This window comes from Phyllobates terribilis, unplaced genomic scaffold (assembly GCF_046119375.1).
Source record: "Phyllobates terribilis strain yellow unplaced genomic scaffold, ASM4611937v1 Scaffold_7__3_contigs__length_470593459, whole genome shotgun sequence".
Classification (NCBI taxonomy): domain Eukaryota; kingdom Metazoa; phylum Chordata; class Amphibia; order Anura; family Dendrobatidae; genus Phyllobates; species Phyllobates terribilis.
In genome coordinates, this window is record NW_027362767.1 from 161,730,985 (window position 1) to 161,753,139 (window position 22,155).

At 42.2% G+C, this 22,155-nt stretch overlaps 1 protein-coding gene across 4 annotated transcripts in view; it reads left to right on the top strand.

Moving 5' to 3' along the window:
• LOC141154085 (uncharacterized) overlaps positions 1–21,948 on the top strand; it is a 45,149-nt gene extending 23,201 nt beyond the window's left edge. Inside the window, exons 4-15 of one of the 4 annotated variants that reach the window (XM_073639529.1) lie at positions 626–745; positions 1,848–1,958; positions 4,040–4,150; positions 6,773–6,886; positions 9,712–9,810; positions 17,692–18,869; positions 19,187–20,606; positions 20,688–20,823; positions 20,911–21,023; positions 21,113–21,195; positions 21,268–21,332; positions 21,419–21,634. In XM_073639529.1, coding sequence (XP_073495630.1) covers positions 626–745; positions 1,848–1,958; positions 4,040–4,150; positions 6,773–6,886; positions 9,712–9,810; positions 17,692–17,750 — 614 coding nt within the window. In that variant the 3' untranslated portion in view covers positions 17,751–18,869; positions 19,187–20,606; positions 20,688–20,823; ... (2 more) ...; positions 21,268–21,332; positions 21,419–21,634. Of the gene's footprint in view, positions 1–625; positions 746–1,847; positions 1,959–4,039; positions 4,151–6,772; positions 6,887–9,711; positions 9,811–17,691; positions 20,607–20,687; positions 20,824–20,910; positions 21,024–21,112; positions 21,196–21,267; positions 21,333–21,418; positions 21,635–21,839 lie in introns of those variants that run through there. The other 3 variants (XM_073639528.1, XM_073639530.1, XM_073639531.1) reach the window with 3 other exon arrangements.
• The last annotated feature ends 207 nt before the right edge of the window (positions 21,949–22,155 follow it).

The following is a 22,155-nucleotide window of genomic DNA, read 5'->3' on the forward strand; positions in this document are numbered from 1 at the left end:
GCTGGTAGTATATGGCGCTCTGTGACTGTCTCTGCTTGTGGTTGACAGTGTTTGACAGCCTTGAGGATGGCAATGAATGGGAACTCTGTGGCTACCAGTGAGTGAAGGCACTGAGACTAGCAGTCTATGTGGCTTTATAGCTGGAAGTGTATGAGGGCTTTGAGAGTGGCGGTTTAGGGAGTAGCTGGTAGTTTATGGGCGTCTGTGGGTTGCAGTAAATGAGGGCCTGGCGGAGGTAGTGTATAGGGCTATGTGGTTGGCAGTGTATGGGAGCTCTGTGACTGTCTGTGCTGTATGACACTGTGGTTTCACTTTTATGTGCCACTATGATTATAGTTTTTTTTAGAATAAAGTTCCTGAAATGCAAATGAAAAATATTAGCGAGAGCCCCCCAGATGTGGTGGAAGCGGCTCTGGATTTCAACAGATCTGCATATTAAAGCTAAGTAGGTACATATAAACTTACCACTCATGAAATCTGTTACTATATAAGAAGTACTACTTATTGCTTCCATGAAATGGCTTAATATAAATAAACTATTATGGAGTACACTATCAAAATATTGTGGTTCCTTCATTACATTCTGTAGTATAAATTTAAGTCTGTCTTTTTTTTCTCATGACAGAAGTAAAATCAAACACTGCATCCATCGTCATTGGAGTGGTGGTTCTAGTGGTGGTGGTGGTGGCACTTTTGGTATGGAGGTTCAAATTTTCTAAGAGATCATCGAACACGTCTAAACAAGGTAATTATCTCAAGGGGAGAATAATGATGTTTGATCTAATCACAGGATCAATTGCACTCATCAGGCCACTTAATATTAATGGCACTCGTGCTTTAGTTAAAACAACTTTGTCCTTTGAGGCAAGAGTGTAATTGCAGCTACGTCCAGAACAGTGCCAGGATGAGGAGTAGGCACAGTAGGTCGTTGCCTAGGGCATTATTAGTAGGGCTAAAATTCATAGTTTTAAAGCAGTGGAAAAGGGGTCAGGAGGCATCTAATGTTCATGTTTACAGAGAAAAGATGGCGGGGTATGTTCTAAAACCTCTGACCTGGGCGCCAAGAGCTTATCCGATCCATAGTCTACACTCACTGCTCCTTCCTTCTAATTTCCTTATTTCTTTTTCTACATCACTGTATTGAAAATAAAAACCTACCAACTTTGCCCATAGACTATTAAAGATATACCCCTTTTGGGAACACAGCTCATATCCTGACGTATGTGCCTCTATATAAGTCATTACCTTTTCAAAGAGTGCCAAGAAGATGGTGTCAAATAACTATAACTATTTGACAATGTTGTCTGTTAGAATATAAATTAAAGGGAATCTGTTAGCTGTTTTGCTATTGAATCAGAGTGCAGCATAATGTAGAAGCTGAGACCATGATTCCAGTGATGTATCACTTACTAGGCTTTGTTTTGCTTTTCAGTAAGATCAGTCTTTTATCAGCAGACGATTATCATTACAGGACTAGGTGTCTTGTGCACCTAGTCAAACTCCACCTACACCACTGATTAGCGGAAAGCAGCCAATCAGGGGTGTGGGCGGGGTTATACACAGCTCAGCATTCCAGCTCTGTTAGATCTGAAGCTGAGAAAACCACTGCTGCAACCAGTAGAGTAAGTGGTACATCGCTGAAACCAGGGTCTCTGCCCCTTCATCATGCAGCTGTCAGATGGGGTAACAAAAACACGGTTGGTTACAGATTCCCTTTAATAACTACTACTGCTGAGTAATACAGCAGGAGACAGTTGTAGCATTTTGAGCGTCATATTTCATACATTTGCGAAACAATGAGTTCAGGTGCAACAATTTTGTTGGGTCTAATCAACTTCTGTTCACAGATAGCCAAAAAGATCAAGTAAAAACAAGCAAAAAGGAAAACACAGTGGAGGAAGATGAGAACTATAAAAACAAGAATGAAGAATATTTGAGAGATTCTGTTTATTACCAAAGTAAGAGAACTTTATGAACTGGATGATAACACAGTAGTTACATTAAGCCAAATAATGTTCAAGCAAAACATTTGCATTTCGCTATCCTTACAATGGACTCATAGCGCTGTAGTTGAGAGAATAAGTTTGTTAGTTTGGTATAAAGTATGATGTAGAGGTACGTTTTGAGTCATAATATAAATGTACACAGTGATGAAATAGACCAATTTTAAAAGTATTCTCTATTACTAAGTACAGTGTGGGGAGGATCGGTATTATTGGAGAATGTCAAAGTTGATTGGTTATTAAAAGCGTTCTCCAAGAATGTGAAAAAAATGCCCCTTATCATGAAGTTGAAACTGCAGTCCATCCTAGTTGCATGTCAGGAGTCTGAGGAAACAGCTCGCAAGATCTGTGCCTCAACTGACAAACGAGCTGAATCATAAACACCCATCCCATGAGCTACTGGAGCAGGGCTGTGACATGAGAAGAAATATATCTTCTCTTCAGCTGACTGTACACAGAAGAATGAGGCTGGAGAAAATGACACAGCACAAAGAATCATTTTCTCCAGCCTGAGTCCTCCATGTGCAGTCAGAAGAGGAGAAACAGGAGCGCTACGCCCTTGCAGGCTGTATGATACTGACGACTTCAATTGGCAAAGATCAGATGGTGAAAAGTTCAATGAGGGAGACCACCAATCAAATTTAAATGGTCCTTTACTGAACAGTCACTTGATGGGAATTATGTACGATAGATAACGAGTTCATAACTTCACAAAGTTCCCTTTACAACATGGAGCATCTTCACACACGATCTCTCTACCTCTTCCAGGCTTATGCTTGTTCCCAAATTCCTCTGCCTTGAGCACAATCCAGCATAGTATTATAGTCCACTAAGTGAGAGTCCTGTCCTCAACCTGCAGTTTCACCTACTTTTTCCTCCTAGGGCACCTGGTTTGCTTTTCTGCTCGCTAATACCTTGAAATCACTCTCTTTGCCTCATGTTACCTATTCCGTCTTGGCCTTTACCTCTCTGAGTTGCAAACTTGGGGTCATACTGCTAGGTGTCCTGTTCCAGGACCCGTCTCCAGTGCATCACTCTGTCTTACTGTACTTTTCCTTGTTTCTACTCCGGATCTCGCTTTTCACTGTCTCGCTATCACTAAGGCAGTCAAGGACACCCACGTCACGCAGCTCTGCTGACTAGTCAGACCTTAAATCTGCAGGCTGAGCCCTATCTGAATTCCTGACAGTAAACTGTCTCTCTCCCCTTACTTTATGCCCTCCCACTCTGGGCTAGTCCCAATCATTAACTTTAACTCTCCCATTGTCGGGCAGCACACATCACTGTAACAACTAACGTATATTACAACACACATTACACAATTCAGAAATATGCATGTCTTCAAGGTGGGAATGTGGACAGTAGGTCCATCTTCTTAACGTAGCATGTAAATTGCAAACAGTATTAGATAAAACCGAGCCCTGTGGTACACCATAGCTTGAGAGTATGACATGGACAATAAGGAACCAGTAGATACACTTTGTGGCCTTCCAACCAGCAAGGAACCAAACCATTGAAGAACTGTGAAATCAGTTCTGCAGAATTCTTTAATATCAAATGCTGCAGAAAAATCTAAAAGGGTCAGAATGGCGCACTCAATCCTGTCTCTTGCCATGAGTAAGTCGTTTAGTACTCTTGCAAGTGCTGATTCAGTATTATTTTTATTTAGTTTAATAAGGGGCCCATAGTGGTTAAAAAACATGTATTGACTTACCATGTCACTGTCCCTTCTCATTACTGCTGTTAGTTTATCTTGTTGGAAGCTAGGAGACCTGTGTATGACTGAGACAACAGAACAGAAGAACAGTGGAAATCATACAAAGTGTTTAAATAAAGCATTTTTCATCCCAGACAATCCCACACATCCATGCATTACACAAACAGCTTAGTGATGTAATCATTACTGTGTAATGTTTCATATTCCCTGTGGGGGCACTGCAGGAGGAATAGACACTTGTATTAGGTGACCCCACAAATTACTGCTGATCAAACCATTCTGTATGCATTGATGTCTATGGTTTTATCATTATTCCCAGATGACCAGGATGAAGGACAAGCAGAAGAGGATGAAAATGAGATTAAGGAACATAAGAAGAAATTTGAACACCAGAATGAAGCTAATTTAACACGTCCTGTTCCAGAAGTAGGTGAGACCTCATTATGAGCCAGATGATTGGGGCAGTATTTATTGGAATCCATGTAAAGGTCAGTAAAAGGAATGAATATTTTCTGAAATGTTATGTTCATGGGTGAGATAAAGAGACAAAGAGAGAGGAAAGCTGTAGCTCACCATAGCATGTCCAATACATGTGTCATACAGTGGGTACGGAAAGTATTCAGATGTCTTTAAATTTTTCACTCTTTGTTTCATTGCAGCCATTTGGTAAATTCTAAAAAGTTCATTTTTTTTCTCATTACAGTACACTCTATACCCCATCTAGACTGAAAAAAAACAGAAATGTAGAAATTTTTGCAAATTTATTAAAAAAGAAAAACTGAAATATCACATGGTCATAAGTATTCAGACCCTTTGCTCAGACAATCATATTTAAGTCACATGCTGTCCATTTCCTTGTGATCCTCCTTGAGATGGTTCTACTCCTTCATTGGAGTCCAGCTGTGTTTAATTAAACTGATAGTACTTGATTTGGAAAGGCACACACCTGTCTATATAAGACCTCACAGCTCACAGTGCATGTCAGACCAAATGAGAATCATCAGTTCAAAGGAACTGGCCAAGGAGCTCAGAGACAGAATTGTGTCAAGACACAGATCTGGTCAAGGTTATAAAAACATTTCTGCATTACTCAAGGTTCCTAAGAGCACAGTGGCCTCCATAGTCCTTAAATGGAAGAAGTTTTGGAACACCAGAAGTTTTCCTAGACCTGGCTGTCCAGCCAAACTCAGCAATCGTGGGAGAAGAGCCTTGGTGAGAGAGGTAAAGAAGAACTCCAAGATCACTGTGGCTGAGCTCCAGAGATGCAGTAGTGAGATGGGAGAAAGTTCCACAAAGTCAACTATCACTGCAGTCCTCCACCAGTCGGGCCTTTATGGCAAAGGGGCCCGACGGAAGCCTCTCCTCAGTGCAAGACATATGAAAGCCTGCATAGTTTGCTCAAAAACACCTGAAGGACTCCAAGACTATGATAAATAAGATTATCTGGCCTGATGAGATGAAGATAGAACTTTTTGGTGATATTTCTAAGTGTTTTGTGTGGAGAAAACCAGGCACTGCTCATCACCTGCCCAATACAATCCCAACAGTGAAACATGGTGGTGGCTGCATTATGATATGGGGATGTTTTTCAGCTGCAGGGACAGGACGACTGGTTGCAATTGAAAGAAACATGAATGCGGCCAAGTACAGAGATATCCTTGATGAAAATCTCTTCCAGAGTGCTCTGGACCTCAGACTTGGCCTAAGGTTCACCTTCCAACAAGACAATGACCCTAAGCACACAGCTAAAATAACAAAGGAGTGGCTTCAGAACAACTCTGTGACCATTCTTGACTGACCCAGCCAGAGCCCTGACCTAAACCGAATTGAGCATCTCTGGAGAGACCTGAAAATTGCTGTCCACAAATGTTCAGCATCCAACCTGACGAAACTGGAGAGGACCTGGAAGGAAGAATGGCAGAGGATCCCCAAATCCAGGTGTGAAAAACTTGTTGCATCATTCCCAAGAAGACTCATGGCTGTAATAGCTCAAAAGGGTACTTCTACTCAATACTGAGCAAAGGGTCTGAATACTTATGACCATGTGATATTTCAGTTTTTCTTTTTTAATAAATTTGCAAACATTTCTACATTTCTGTTCTTTTTCAGTCAACATGGGGTGTAGAGTGTACTGTAATGAGGAAAAAATGAACTTTTTAGAATTTACCAAATGGCTGCAATGAAACAAAGACTGAAAAATGTAAAGGGGTCTGAATACTTTCCGCACCCACTGTATGTACAAAGTGCAAGGAACCTGCCGGCCAGCAGATGACTCTAGTAGAAGTATGTGAGATAGAACACACGATCCAGCACCTGTACATATAAAATTCTTCTTTATTCAAATATTTTCAATGCCCCCAAAGTGAACAGATTAGCGCAACATAGTACAGTGTATGAAAATACCTGCGCATTTTGAACAATGTAGTTCTTAATCATACAGAATTTCTGCTGTTTCATGTGACCGGTCTGGTTTTGGAGAAACCAGACTGTTTACTGTGTCTTATGGGAAGGATGTGCCTCCATCAACTATATGTACCTTATATGATCTGTACTCCAAATGCAAAATGTCTCTTAAAGGGAACTTTTACTGGATTGTTTAAATTTAAACTGTGTACTTTTTCTAATTGCCACTGCCTTGCTAATTCTGGAACACTTTTATTTCTTCTTCTGTGTCCCTCTGTTCCAAAGTTATGCCCCCCTGTAATAATGATGCAAATTTACCCTTCAACTAAATAGGCGTGTACTAAAGAACTTTTCTGTGGGCATTTTCCTTTTCTCCCTTGATGCTGGCCAATCACAACACGGCCATGCCCACAGAGGAGTGCTGTGGTAAATGCCCAGTTAGTTGGAAGGAAAATTTGCTTCATTAATACCGGGGACGTAATTTTGGAAAGGAGAGGCACAGAAGAAAAAGAAAAACTGTTCTAGAATCAGTAGAGCATTGGTAGTTAGAGGAGCTACCTAGTTTATTATAAAAAAATCCAGTGACACGTTCTCTTTAAATATTGGAAATAATTTTAAATAAAAAATATCAATTTACTGGGATTCACAGGAATACACAGGGTGTGGACAACGGGCAACAAAGGAAATGATGTAAAGAAACATAAGAAGGAGGATGAACATCGGAATAAAGATGAAAATAGAGAAATTTGCATGCAAGACTCAAGTAAGACAATGTTATCAGGCAAATGATAGGGCAGTAGTCATGGGGAATCCAGCAGGGACCAAACAAGTAGACCAAAGTTTCATAAAAAATGTCATGAATGTTTCTGGAGGAGTTTAAAGTCCACAGGTGACATTGTGGGAATAAAATAGAAGGGATAGATCACAGTCATGACCCTTTTCTCCATGCTCATTCCTGGTCATTTTTTGCCCTCTCCACCCCTTGCTCCCGTGATCCATTGGGGTTCAAAAACCTTCAGAATTAAAGATTTTGGGATGTTTTGGGTGATTTCAGAGGGGCTCGAAGAGAATGGCTGACTCTTTTGAGAGTTCGAGAGGGTTTTCCTTTTTCTTGAAACCTACTAGATATTCTGAGAGAGACAGCAAATAAAGTCTATGCAGGAGATGTCAAAATCTGTTTGCGAAAAAGAGGGCACTAATGCCTTATATAGAAATGTTAATGAAATTGCATAAAATGTTGTAAATATTTAGGTAAGAGAAATCTAAATGCCATTATAGTCATGTTAAAAGGAGTTGTCTCTAGAGATGAAAGAATCGATTCGATTCACCCGAATCTGAATTTTTTTGCAATTCACTTTGGGCAAATCCAGCAGAACTGTGATTTGATGGGAAGGGGTTTTAAAATCAATCTTATACTCACATCTTTTAGTCTCTCACTCTACCTGTCCCACTGCCGATTCACTGATCGACCCTTCTATCTTCTTTCATCTTTCTAGTTGTTGGGTCTTCCATTCACTTGGTCACATGCCATCATGTCTGACACAATTCACATCACGGATGGACATCACAGCCCATGTGATGTTGAAGGGCCTAGTGAATGGAAGACCCAACTGGAAGGAGGATAAAAAGCAGAAGAAAGAATAGCCGTTTGAAGGATTGAAGGTGACAGCTGGAAAAGTACACGGATGGGTAAGGAGAGATAAAAGGTGAAAATCAAATTTCCACTTTGAATTGTGCAAATCTTCTCAAATCAAATATTTATAAATATACTCAGTTCTAGTATATGGAGTTTTTAGAGCATGGTCTTGCTCATAATCCGTCTGTATGAGTTCAGTAGACTTTACAATATACACAAAAATTGCACAAAATAAAAAGACAACTGGCTGCAGCAGGATCCTCTCCCAACTACCCTGTCTATAAAAGGACAAAGTGCTGTGCTCTAAATACAAAAATGTCTCTTAAAGGGTATTTTAAATGGATTTTTTTTTATTTAAAACAATTGACTCATCCAATTGGCTCTGCTCCACTGATTCTGGAACAGTTTCTCTTTTTATTCTGTGCCCCTCCATTTCAAAGTTATGCCCCCCACCTTTAATAATTATACAAATTTTCTTCAACTAACTAGTTGCGTACCACAGAATTTATTTGCGAGCATTTGCTCTTTTCTCTGATGTTGGCCAGTCAAAACATTGCTGCGCCCACAGAGAGGTTTTGTGGTTTACACACAGTTATTTGATGGGAAAATTTGCATCATTATTACATTGGGACATAAATTTGGAACGGAAGGGCAGAGAAAAAAAATGAAAAACTATTCCAGATTCAGTGGAGCAGTAGTAAAATAGAAATCCAGTGAAATGTTCCCTTTAAATATTGGAAATCCTAAATTATCACAATTTTCTTGTGTGGGCAACAGCCGTGTATCACAATGAAGATAAGAAACATAAGACGGGGGATGAACAAAGGAATAAAAGTGAAAATAGAGAAATTCAGTTGCAAGACACAAGTAAGACAACGTTACCAGGCAGATGATGGGGCAGAAGTCATGGGGAATCCATCAGAGTTCAAACCAATAGATCAAGTTTTTCCCAAACAATGTTCTGGATGTTTCTGGCAGAGTTTAAGGTCCACGGGTAACATTGCACCGGTATAAGTGATTGAAGACATTCATGTCCATTTTAGAGGACATACCCCCTCCATGCTCATTCCTGGTCATTCTTTGTCTCCTCCACTCATTGTTTCCCTGCACCCCTTGGGCACAAAAACCTTCAGATTTACAAATTTTGGGATGATTTGGGTGCTATCAGAGGGGCCAAGGAGCATTGTAGACTTTTTTGGGGAGTCAAGTATAGTCTATGCAGGGGATTTAGATCTCTGTTTCAGAAAAAGAGGACACTAATCCCTTATATTTAAATGTTAAGAAATGTGCACAAAATTTGAGATATAAAGGTTTAAAAATCTTTAAGATATTACATTCTCTTTAAAGTGTCTGTCTCTGGAGATGAAAAAATCTACTCGATTCACTAAAATACACATTTTTGGCTTTACACTTTGGGAAAATCCAGCAAAATGATGAATGACTTGCTTGATTATTAAGGGCTGAGAAGGGATTAAAAAAAATCTTGTACTCACCTCTATTTGTCCCTTCCCATAACAGTCCCACCACAAATCCATCAATTGGCTTTACTATCTTCCTTGTTCTTGGTCTTCCATTCACTAGGCCCCATACAGTCACTTGATGAGCAAAGCATGTCAATGACTTGCATCATGGCCCTTGTGATGACATGGAGAGTAGTAAATGGAAGACCTAACTAGAAGAAAGATAGAAGACAAGAGATAGAAGAGCTGTATGAAGGATTTGCAGTGGTAGTGGAATAAGTATGCAGAGGGTCATGCATGTGACTTATCTTAATTAATAGGACAGGTGTACAAAGCCTAATGGGCCTGCATGAGGCCTACAAGTGGCCAACAGATGCCACATCGGTAGCCTGTCTCACACAGTGATCTACATATTACTCACTCTAATGCCAACCAAGTCTCTGGAAATGTTTTTAGAAAATTGTCAAGTATTACATTTACTGTTATTCACAGGTGTCACAGGTGACAAAGTGAGAAAAGATGAAGTGCAAGAACATGAGAAGAAGGGTGACTATGAGAATGATGAAGAAAGTCCTCTTTTTGAAGAAACAGGTAAGGAAGAAGATTTAGAAGTAGTGAAACATAAACCCTTTGAAAGTCAAACCAGTAAATAGAATAGAATATACCCTTATAAACATGATCACTATATGAACATTTCTGGTGGAGATGAAGGTCCATGGGTGACAAAGAGGAAACTTTAGCCAATGCTGATGAAAAAAGTAGAAATTAGTCTTACCGGTAATGGTATTTCCAGGAGTCCATCATGACAGCAGCACCAGGAGGTAAACCTTCTTATCGTTGATAGGGGCAGGAACACAGAACACAGCTCTTTATAGCCCCTCCCCACAACCATCCAGCAGTGATTTTTCCAAGTACCACACCAGGATGGATGCAACAATAGATTTATTGAATTTAATTCTACATACATTTACCTTACATAGCAGACAGGAAATCCAAGGGAGGGAATATAAGTGGTGCTGTCATGATGGACTCCTGGAAATACCTTACTGGTAGAACTAATCCCTACTTTCCAAGATGTCCCCGCTGACAGCACCACCAGGAGAAATACCAAATAACTCCTTTTTAGGTTGGGATTACTGCTTAGACGACTTCCTCCCAACAGCCGTCTGATGGTTTGACAGAACATCCAACTTATAATGTCTACAAAAGTATTGAGGTTTGACCAGGTTGCTGATCTGCAGATCTGATCTACTGAGGCCCCTGCTCTTTATGCCCATGAAGTTGATACTGCTCTCGTTGAATGGGCCTTGATGGTGTCCGGAGGAGATCACCCTTCTGTAACATATGCTGTGCTGATTGCCGTCTTGATTCACTTCGCTAGCGTATACTTTGACACTTTTCTTCCTTTGTTTTTCCTGCAAATTGGATGAAGAAATTTGTGTTGACTCTCCAATTTTCCATAATACTCAAGTATTGTGAGACTGCTCCTGTTGATTGCTATAATTTTAAGTGAGTCAGTAACCACCTTTGGTAGAAATACTGGATCCAATCTCAGAATGATGAAATCTTCCAGAATTTTTAAATACGGGTCTTTTATGGAGAAAGCTTTAATTTCCCCTATATGCCTTGCTGATGTTACTGCTACTAGGAAGGCCGTCTTTATAGATATGGACCTTAAATCTGCCTGGATTAAAGGTTCATATGGGCTTTTGCATAGGGCATTTAAGACTAGACTAAGATCCCATGGAGGTACGGAGCACCTAATTGTGGGTTTAAGCCGGTGGATAGCTTTTACAAACCTCGTAATCCAGGGATGATTGGTCAGAGGATAATCAAAGAATGCCCTAAAACTGACATCTGTACTTTTAGAGGACTGGATCTTAGCCCTTTGTCAAATCCTGATTGAAGAAAGTTTAGAATTTTAGGAATATCTGGGCCCCAGGTAATGGAATCGTGACCCTTGCTTTGTGCACAGAATATCTTCCAGATTTTGGTATAGATAGCTGACGTCACAGGGTTCCTACTGCTCTGGATTGTAGAGATGATTGATTCTGAAAGCCCCTTTGATCTCAGGATTTCCCTCTTAGGATCCAGGCTGATAGGTGCAGCATCTCCATGTTTGGTTGGTATAGCTGTCCCTGAGACAGAAGGTCATGCCTTGTTGGAAGGAGAACAGGATCCTCCAGGGATATCCATCTTAAAAGGGAAAACCAACTTCTCTTGGGCCAATATGGAACTATTAGAATCAGTGTACATTGATTCTCTTGAATATTCCTTAATACATTAGGAATCAGAGAGAATGGTGGGAAGGCATATGCTAGTTCCATATCCTAGGTATGGGATAAGGCGTTTCCCGGCCGGATTGTCCCCTGGGTTTAGTGAAAGCTTTTGCATTTTGCCTGGAGGCAAACAAGTCTATTACACAGACGCCCCAGCACTGTGTTAACTTGTAGAAAACTTCCCTGTTAAAGGTCCACTATGATGGTTGAATCGTCTCTTTGCTTCGAAAATATGCCACCTGCTTCTTTGATCCTTTCAGGTGAACTCCAGAAATTGACCCTACTTTGTTTTCTGTCCAACCAAATATTTCTTCGGTTATGGCCTGAAGGTGATGATGTGTTGGCCCTGCCTGATGAAGAAGGAAGGAGACAGTAGTGGAGTTGTCTGAAAATAATCTGACATGTTGGTCTTTGAGACATATTTAGCATATCCGTAATGTGTCCCACACTGCACGAAGTTCCTTGTAATTTGATGATTTGTTGCGTATTGATGTGGGCCATGTACCCTGGAGATATTGACCGTCTATGTGGCCCCCCAACCACTGCTTATTGTGTCTGTAATGACATTTATGCATGGCTAGATTATCCAATGCTTCCCTTCTTGTAGTTTTTTTGGAACGGTCCACCAGGTTAGAGATTCTTTCACCTCCTCTGATAATTTCATCTAGCTTTCTAGACTGGCTGTCCCAAGCAGTTAGTACTTCCCGTTGTAAGACCCTTGAGTGGAATTGGCTCCACTGAGTGCTGGATATCCGGGGCGGACACAGACTGTAGTGGGCCACTGTGCAAGAATTTTTTGGGCCCCCCCTGCCCTTCATAGGGGGCATGAAGGGCCCCCCCCCCCCCGTGCATCTCTGATTCCCCCCACTCCTAGTTAATTAATTGTATTTAAAAAAAATAAAACTTGTTATACTTACCCCCAGGGCCAGCTCCAGGTTTTTGTGGGCCCTGGACGACAGAGTTTCAGTGGCCCCTTTAACACATACCATGATTCATGATGCACAGATACCACAGAGAAATATATATATATATATATATAGTACAAGGCCAAAGATTTCACTTACTACATTATATGAGTGATATCTACTGTAAATTCTACAATAGCTCAGAAACCGGCGAATCCTCACAGCGCACAGTGCAGACCGGACAGTATAGTCCTCTATACAGTATTATGGGCACCATATAATGCTCCATACAGGATATTGACCCCCTTATAATGCTTCATACAGGATACTGGTCCCCATATAACGCTCCATACAGGATACTGGTCCCAATGTAACACTGCATACAGAATACTGGCCCCCATAAATTGCTTCATACAGAATACTGACCCCCATATAACGCTCCATACAGAATACTGACCACCATATAACGCTCCATACAGAATACTGACCCCCATATAACACTCCATACAGAATACTGTCCCCCATATAACGCTCTATACAGAATACTGACCCCCATATAACGCTCCATACAGAATATTGGCCCCATGTAACGCTCCATGCGGGCTGTTCCCCCCCTTATAATGCCCCATGCAGGATGACACCCCCCTTTTAATGCGCTATGCAGGTTGTCACCTCTACCCCCCATAAAATGCCCCATGCAGGATGTCACCTCTCCCCCCCTTATAATGCCCATTGCAGGATGTCACTTCCCCCCTTTTCAATGCACCATGCAGTATGTCAGACCACCCCCTCCCTTATAATGCCCCATGCAGGATGTCACTTCCCCCCTTCCCCTCTTATAATGCCCCATGCAGGATGTCACTTCCCCCCTTCCCCTCTTATAATGCCCCATGCAGGATGTCACTTCCCCCCTTCCCCTCTTATAATGCCCCATGCAGGATGTCACTTCCCCCCTTCCCCTCTTAAAATGTCCCATGCAGGATGTCACCCCCCCACCTCCATATAATGCCCCATGCAGGATGTCAATTCCCCCTCCCCCTCTTATAATGCCGCATGCAGTATGTCCCCCCATATAATGCCCCATGCAGTATGTCACCCCCCATATAATGCCCCATGAGGATGTTACTTCTCCCCCCATATAATGCTCCATGCAGGATGTCACTTCTCCCCCCTTATAATGCTCCATGCAGGATGTCACCCCCCCATATAATGCCACATGCAGGATGGCACCCCCCCATATAATGCCCCATGCAGGATGTCACCCCCCCATATAATGCCCCTTGCAGGATGTCACCCCCCCATATAATCCCCCATGCAGGATGTCACACACCCCCATATAATGCCCCATGCAGGATGTCACACCACCCACCATATAATGCCCCATGCCCCCATACATGAAAAAAGTAAAAAAATCCAATGCTCACCTCACTTCCTACCTGCTGCTGGTGCTGCTCCGGACTCCAGCATTGTTCGCGTCTTCCCGCTGTGCACTGTGACAGGTCAGGAGAGAGCGCGCGTGGTGTAAAGACATCACCGTGCCCTCTGACCTGAGACCTCACAGTCAGAGGATGCGGAAGATGCTGCGGAGGCACGGGGAGGGGTAAGTATTGTGCCGGCGCCGTCACATGACCGGAGATGTCCCTGCGCTCAGCATGGGGCCGGGGACCCATGCTGAGCGCAGGGATATCTCCGGTCATGTGACGGCGGGGGGTGATGTGACGGTGGGGGGTCCTGCGGGGGGGGCCCATGAGGAGACGCACAAGAGGGGGGCCCCGAGGGGGGCCCAACCGGCCGGGCCCCATGCTGGAGTCAGGGCAGTCATGCCCTGATGGAGGGGCCCCCTCTCCCTCGGGGGCCCCTGTTCAATGAACCGGCTGCACGGGCGGTAGGTCCGCCCCTGCTGGATATACAGGAAGTCATTAGACCCAAGATCCTCATTGGCTTCCTGATAGAAATCTGGAAGGAAGAAATATTGCTGTTCTGAGTCCCGTAGTACCCCTAGGAATATTTTCCTCTTCTCTGGCTTGGGATCTGATTTTTTTGTTTATTCACCATCCTAGTCCCTTCAATACTGATATGGTTGTGGCCAGATGCAAGCTCATATGATTCGGTGAATCCGCTACCAACAATAGGTAATTTAGGTATGGGACAATTAGGATATCTTCTTTCCTTAAAAAGGCCATCACCTCCACTATGAGCTTTGTGAAAATGCAAGGTGCGGAAGAGAGTCCATACGGTAGGCAGCGAAACTGGGAATGTAGAATTTTCCCCCTATCTTTCACCACAAACTGGAGGTATTTTTGATATGAAGGATTTATCGGTACAAGATATTAATCACTTTTTAGGTACAACGTACACATCACTGAATCCTTCTTTATAAGGGGTATGATTGTGTTTAACGATTCCATCTTGAATGGCTTGTATAAGACCCACTGATTTAGTGGTTTTAAATTTAGGATCGTTCGAAACTATCCTCCTGGCTTCTTTATGGCAAACAGGCTCAAATAATGGCCCTGATATTGTTGGGACTGTGGGACCTGTACCACTACCTCTAAGTCTATGAGCTCTTTTATATCTTTTAAGAGTCTTTGATGGACTCCCGGGGACTTTGCAGATGTTAGACAGAACCTTTTAGGGGGCATGTGGGTGAATCTTATCCTGTATTCTAGGGAGATCGTTTGAAGCATCCACTGATTCTTGGATATTCCCTGCCAAACCTCTAGGAAATATTGAAGCCTCCCACCGAAGCTTCTGGCATCATTGTCTCCCTGTGTTAGAGCCCGGATTGAGAAGGGGACCTCTTCCTCTACCTCCCTAGAGATAGCTCCACCTGGAATGAGAGTGGGCCCTTTGAAAGGAAGGTGTCTTCTTTGACTTTTCTTCTGGAAAACCTCTCTTGATAGCCAAAGCTTTTTCTAGTAGGTCATCTAGGACAGGCCCAAATACTTGTAAGCCTGAGAAGGGAATGGAACATAACCACTCAAAGAATAAATTATCTCCTGACCACGTTTTCAGCCATAGCGCCCATCTTGCAGCATTGGAAAGTGCTCCATTTCTTGCCTCGAACCGAAGTGATTCTACAGAAGCATCTGCCATAAAAGTAGTTGCCATCTTGAGCAAGTGTAGTTATTCTAGTATCTCCTCTCTAGAGGTTTTGTTTCTTATATGATTTTCAAAATCTTCCACACAGAGATTCATTGACCTAGCAACAGAACTGGCCGCTATAATTGCTTTAATGATGGCCGAGGAAGCCTCCCAAGCTTTTTTAAGGAGGTCTTCTTATCTTTTTTCCACCTTATCCTTAAGACTTGAGGAATCCTAAAATGGAATTGAGGTCTTTCTAGCAATTCTGGCAACTGGTATGTTGATTTTTAGAATTTCTATGCAGAATCTGATTTCCTCAGGATCAAAGGGAAGGCAAGCTTTAAAATCCCTCTGGATGGCAAGTTTTTTTCCTCCATCTTCCCATTCTTCCAGGATCATAGTGGTGATGTGATTATTTACCAGGAAGACACTATTTCTGCGGACTCTTAGACCCAAAAACATCTCGTCCTGGACTGATAATGTTTCACAGGTGTCCTCAATTTTCATGGTTCCCCTCACAGCCTGTACAAGTACGTCTGTATTTTTTTTTTTAAGTATTTCTTCCTTTCTATGGGTGATAATGGTGTAGTATTTTACCTTTGCCCAGCTCTGGGTCAGAGTAATAGGATAATTCCCCTTTCTCTGAGCTTGAGTCTATTTCTCACCTGAGCCGCTTAGCCCCGGTGGACAGAGGCGGGGTAAAGGCAGAAACAGAATTCTGTTTTTGCTCCCTAATTATTGCCTTCATGTCAGTCATGAATGTGGACTACTCATCCTTAATTATTTTAGATATGCATTCTGTACAAAGCTTCTTGCTGTAAGCTTCTGATAGCTTAATATTACAGGTAGAACATTTGTTAACCCTCTTCTTATTAGTTGAGGTAGATCGCTTAGGTGCTTCCTTTTCCTAAAAATAAACAATATAATACTTGTAGAATAGATTCGGGAAAGGAAGGTAAGGTGACAACCTGTCTAAAACCTGACTCACATGAGTCAGGGATGGTTCTGTGGATTGATTGTGGATGGTGAAGCTTGTTCCCTTAGGCAACTTAAATAGTATTGCTCAACTGGCTTCTATTCATCTGATTTGTCAGATCCTAGTAGCCCCATTTTCTGCCAATCAAACCATCCAATAGGGTCCTGCGGTTCATGCTGGAATGTAAGCCATTCAAATGAAGCGTCATATCCCTTTGCCATATGCGTTTTAAGCTGATATGGGCGCTAGGAAGCTAGAAGTCGCTGATATTTTGGGACCAGAAGTGTGCGTCATCATGGAATGCATGCTGGCCAGGAGTTTTTTCAAGCCGCTCCCTGCCTGCGCATGCTTGCAGATCCAACAGCAGGCATTGCAGAGCCCTCTAGAGAGGGATTCGGTTACCCCCAGGAGCACCCAGCTCAACTGGACACTGATGGACCCCTTCCCAAAGATATCAGCTTAGGCTCTGCAACCGGAGGAGTGGAGGTACGGAACCCCCTGATCCTCCAGAGCCCTCCAAGTAAGTGATTCCTCGCATCGAGCGCTTTCTCCTGCGTCGGACCCTAATAAGACAAGGAAAAACACTAGTGGGTGGTTGTGGGGAGGGGCTATTTAACCTCTTTTGTGTTCCTGTCCCCATCAAGGGTAAGAGGGACTATCTCCTGGTGGTGCTGTCAAGAGGGACATCCTGGAAAAAAATCTATATGATTCTGTTGGTCTCTATTGTTTAATTCCTCATCTATGACTCCTCAATAATATTGACCCCGCTGGTCTGCTTTATTTCCTCTGACTAGTGATGAGCGAATCTGCTGAAATTCGAAATTGGAAGCTCTGTCCAAGTTGGTCAGAAAAATTGATTTGGATCAAATGTATTAGATGCAAAACAAATGTTTGATAGCCCTCTGACATCACGATAAACATTCTGACGTCATAATGTGCATTGCCCAAAGCATCACCTTGGGGCAATGTACATTGTTTCCTTGAGATGTTAGAGCTCCTATTGGAAATGCTGGAAAAGCTGACCGTGGTGGATGAGTGATCAGCATGGTTAATTGGACAGGGATCTGTGCTGGCGTGACAGGTGAGTGGAAGGATTTCCTGTGGAGGAGCCTTCAGGTCACCCACCAGCACACTTCATGTTCTCTTATCTCACAAGTTATATTTATTTTGTGTCGTCTTATAGTATTTGAATGAGCTGTACTAATATGTCATGTGTTACATTTTACAGATGTCACAACAGCATTGAATACCAGATCAGATGGATACAGAACAATCCTACTAACTTGATGTCTTCTGTTTCGCAAAGGCTATGCAAAGATATGTAGAACTTTTTTATATTTTATTTAATAAATTAAAATAAAGGAGAGGGCACATGATGAGATGAGCTAAGTGACCTAATGCCCATCGAACTTAAACGTGCAGGGCAGATTATGGGATAAAGCAAGTGATCTGATGCCCATTTAACCTAAACTCACCACATTGCAGTTCGCCAATGACTGGGAGTCACCCTACAATGCAACATGACATCTTGACCATACAATGGATAGATCTCCATAAGTACAACATTTTATGTCCTTCCATAAGATCAAACAAAAGCTGGCCTTACACATTAGATAACTTGGCCGATCTGCTTATTTGGCCCCAAGAAAAGGATTAGGCGATTAGTTTCCAAACGCTTAGATCCTTAACTTTCCCAACATAGACTGCTGGTGGAACATCCATATTAGCTAGCTGGCTGACCTCCCTGAAATCAGCAGGTTTGGCTATCTTTTTTCCAATGAATATGGGAACCTTAAAGTCCTCCTCACTGATAGTTTACCAGAAGTTGCCAGAAATGTAAAGAACTCCTGATGGCTAAAATTTTGCTGGTTTTAGAAATTTTAAAGTAAAGACATCTTGAAAACTGGTGGCAAATGTACATTGGTCAGGTCTAGAGTATTTTGGATAACATTGTTTGATCATTTGTTAATTGGATCCCATATTTCTCTGGCAACTTGCCTAAACCAGCCTCATAAATATGCTGTAGGGTGGGTTGAAGGACCACGACTCCCTGACGTAAAGTTACATAGAGAGAGAGAGAATTTTCTGGCTCAAAAGTCCAGGTCCCCACTGTTTTCAATTGGGTTCAGGCTCTGGTTCAAATTCGGGTACAGTTCTGGTACCTGAACTGAACTATGGAATAAAGTTTCTGTCGGGTACCGGAACCCGAACTTCCATGGGTCCGCTTATCCCTAATCTCTACCTGTTGATTTGTCCTTTCTGAACTGATTGCCTACGTCTTGTGTTATTCACAGACATAAGCCATTGCTCTCTGGGAATGTGTGCAGGACATAGTCATCCTTGAACAAACTCAGCATACGGTCAAAAGATCGGATTTTAACTCTCATTGCAGGAAAGCTCCTGATGGTAAGCGTTCACACAGCCTACATGTACACCATTCTCATAAACCGCATCTGACCTACATTGTTTTACCTTCCTTTAGAATTCTATATTACACATAGAGTTCACGTCACCCCATATACTGTAATCAGTCTTTGTCTATAGCAAATAGTAGCATCAGCATTATAAATTAGACCCCATAGGCACCATCATCAAATAATGAATAAATATAACAAAAAAGTTATAAAATTGAAGACTTGTTTAAATTTCTCATGAAAATATATAAAATTCCTACAAGAAATAATTAACAATAATTTCTTCCTACAATTTACATCGACTACTAGCACCCAAACAGTTAATTTCCTGGACCTAAACATTTATATCGAAGATAACCACATCCGAACCCGATTGTACTACAAACCCACAGACACTAACGGTTATATACCACTGGACAGCTGCCATCTCCCAAATTGGCTACTCAATGTACCTATTAGCCAATATATACGATTACACAGAAACTGTTCTAAGGACCCCGACTTCGAGAAAGAGGCTGACCAACTGACCAAGAAGTTCCTTGAGAAAGGATACAACGCCAAATTCCTTAAAGAAACGGTGAACTCTGTAGCCAGAATACCACGAGAAAACCTTTTAAGCACATGCAACAACAAAATATCCCTACATGAAAAATCCTTACACGAGAAATATCACCTTAACATCCCAATAATCACACCATATTGCTCAAATACTTACTTGCTCAGAAAAATTGTTACAAAACACTGGCACATACTCAGGGACGACAAAATAATCGGGGAACAGCTTACTGACAAACCAAAATTTATATATAAAAGAGCACGTAACCTAGGAAATATTACAGCCCCCACAATAAACAACTTTCAACATAGCAACCAACCACAGACCCCCTTCAAACAAAAAATCAAAGGGTTTTTCCTGTGCAAAAAAATGCAAAATGTGCAAAACATTGTCTACATGTAAACAAAATACTGTTAGTCATGGACCTGAGAAGTATCCCATTAAGGACTTCATTACATGCACCACCACAGGAGTGATATATAGCCTACTATGCCCATGCAAAAAAATGTATGTGGGGAGGACGAAACGACCTATGAATGTTAGAATCAATGAACACCTTAGGAATATGAAAAACAAATATACGGGACACCCGCTCTCCAAACACTACATGGAAAAACACAATGGACTCATTAACGGGACCCAAGTCAAAGGTATCCAAACCGTACTAATGCATTGGAGATCGGGTGACTTTATTAAAACAATGTCCGGAATAGAGAGCAAATGGATTTTTCAACTAAACACTCTCAAACCTAGAGGGCTCAACAGTGAAATTGAGCTGTTTGCATTCACTGATTGACAAATATACATATGACTGACAGGCAAATAATAGGACTATACCCCATCAGGGTATATAAGGGCACCACATCGTTAGGGCGGACAATCCCTGAGGAAGAAAGCCAAGACTTTCAAAACGCGTTGGAAGTGTCCTATCCCAGCCTAGCAAGCGCAAACAGGCCTCCGTACCTCGTGTGTCACGTGCTGCCACGTCACACGGGTCCTCGCGCGCTTTCTGCCGGAAGCGCGTACTCACCAAATCCGGAACTACGCGAGACAGCGGCGGTCACCGGCCGGGACTCCGCTCTCGCTCAGGAAGCACCCGCCCACCTCACTGGGCATCTAACACACCCTGGGAGGACCGCTCCTCTCTGCACCCACGTAAGACCACCAACAGCTGTAAGTATACTGCGCGCTGTGCTGCCTCCACGGGGCACTACAGCCAGACTACCCACTAACCACCAATCTGTTCCCCCTCAGAACAACGCACTGTATCAAGGTAGGGGCGACTACCACAATACCTAAGCTCCGCCACCTATCACTGTGCCCTACCAGGCACATACCGGACCATAAAGCACAATCAGTGCACCATCAGGACTTTACAAAATTACTCCAGGTAATACCACTAACGAAAATTAGATACTACCAGCACCTCCTGGGCCCACAACTCTACCCAAATCATACTCCTTACCTCTAACCATAGGTAGATTTGATGCAGCACCCAAGATCTGTGGACACTGCGGTTAATAAGACACCTGACCCCTTTATGCCAGAAACCGATCCAGGCACAATCTACCCTGATACGCCGAAAATAAGGTAACTTGCAACATACCCTCCAATTTCCCTACCTGCACACCCAGCTATTGTATAACTAGCCTCCTCACCCACCTTGCTATCCTCCACAGGCACAACTACCAATGAAGCAAGGTTACTGAGCGGGTTAAATCCCTGCCACCACCCCAACCAGGACTACCACCACCCTATACAGGTACTAAAAGTTTTTCACTATACACTAGTGATCCTAAATCATACGAGATACTAACCCTATACTGGACCACAGGGACCTGCTCCAGGATTTCCAAAGATGACACAGCCTACCCATACCAAATAATCTCGACAAACCAGGTGAATTTCTAACCCATATCAAACTCTGATCTCATAAGGACCTCCTCTTCTCAAATCTAAACTAACTACTTCTCCTGTCTTTACAGGTCCTCAACTTCTGAGTCCAACCAAAGATCCTCTTCTAACCAGACCAAATAACACTATATCCTAAGGAATACCCTTCCGTCATACACCCTAGGGTGTACTGAATCCCTACTCCTAAGAAAATTTTATATATAATTTTTATATACCTATTTTTTATATACTATCTTTTAACCTTTTATTTACAAATACCTTAATAAAGACTAATTTTATAACTCAAACCTTGAGTCAGTTTCACTACACAAGCGCAAATTGTAACTGTCTGTATTGCTACCCCTACCCACTGACACATAGTGGTTTGTGTTCCTCAATTCGCTGCTGCTAAGTGACCAGCCTAATAGCGCCTCCTACCTGTTCAAATATATAAAATTGAATATAAAATTAAATATCACGCTTCTTTTAGTGAATTTATTGTATTTTTTAAAGGTTTCATCCATTAGCCAACAAAAGGAATCATTCTGATCCCAGCTCATGGATCAGCTGTTATTATCAGAGAAGCTTTGAAGATACAAATAACCAGCAGTGACCACTACAGGTAAAATGTAGTATTACATGCCTGCCTTTTATATAAGTGGCTGACAGTTTGTTGCATGGACAGAGTGGGTCCTCCAGAGTGTGAGATTCTCTGTTAACTGCTCTAAATCATAATGGGGGATCCCTTCAATGTCCATATCCCATAGCAGGGCATAAAGTAATGTCTTCATGAGTTTAGTTAATCTAGACTTTTATGCTGTTGTGTGTG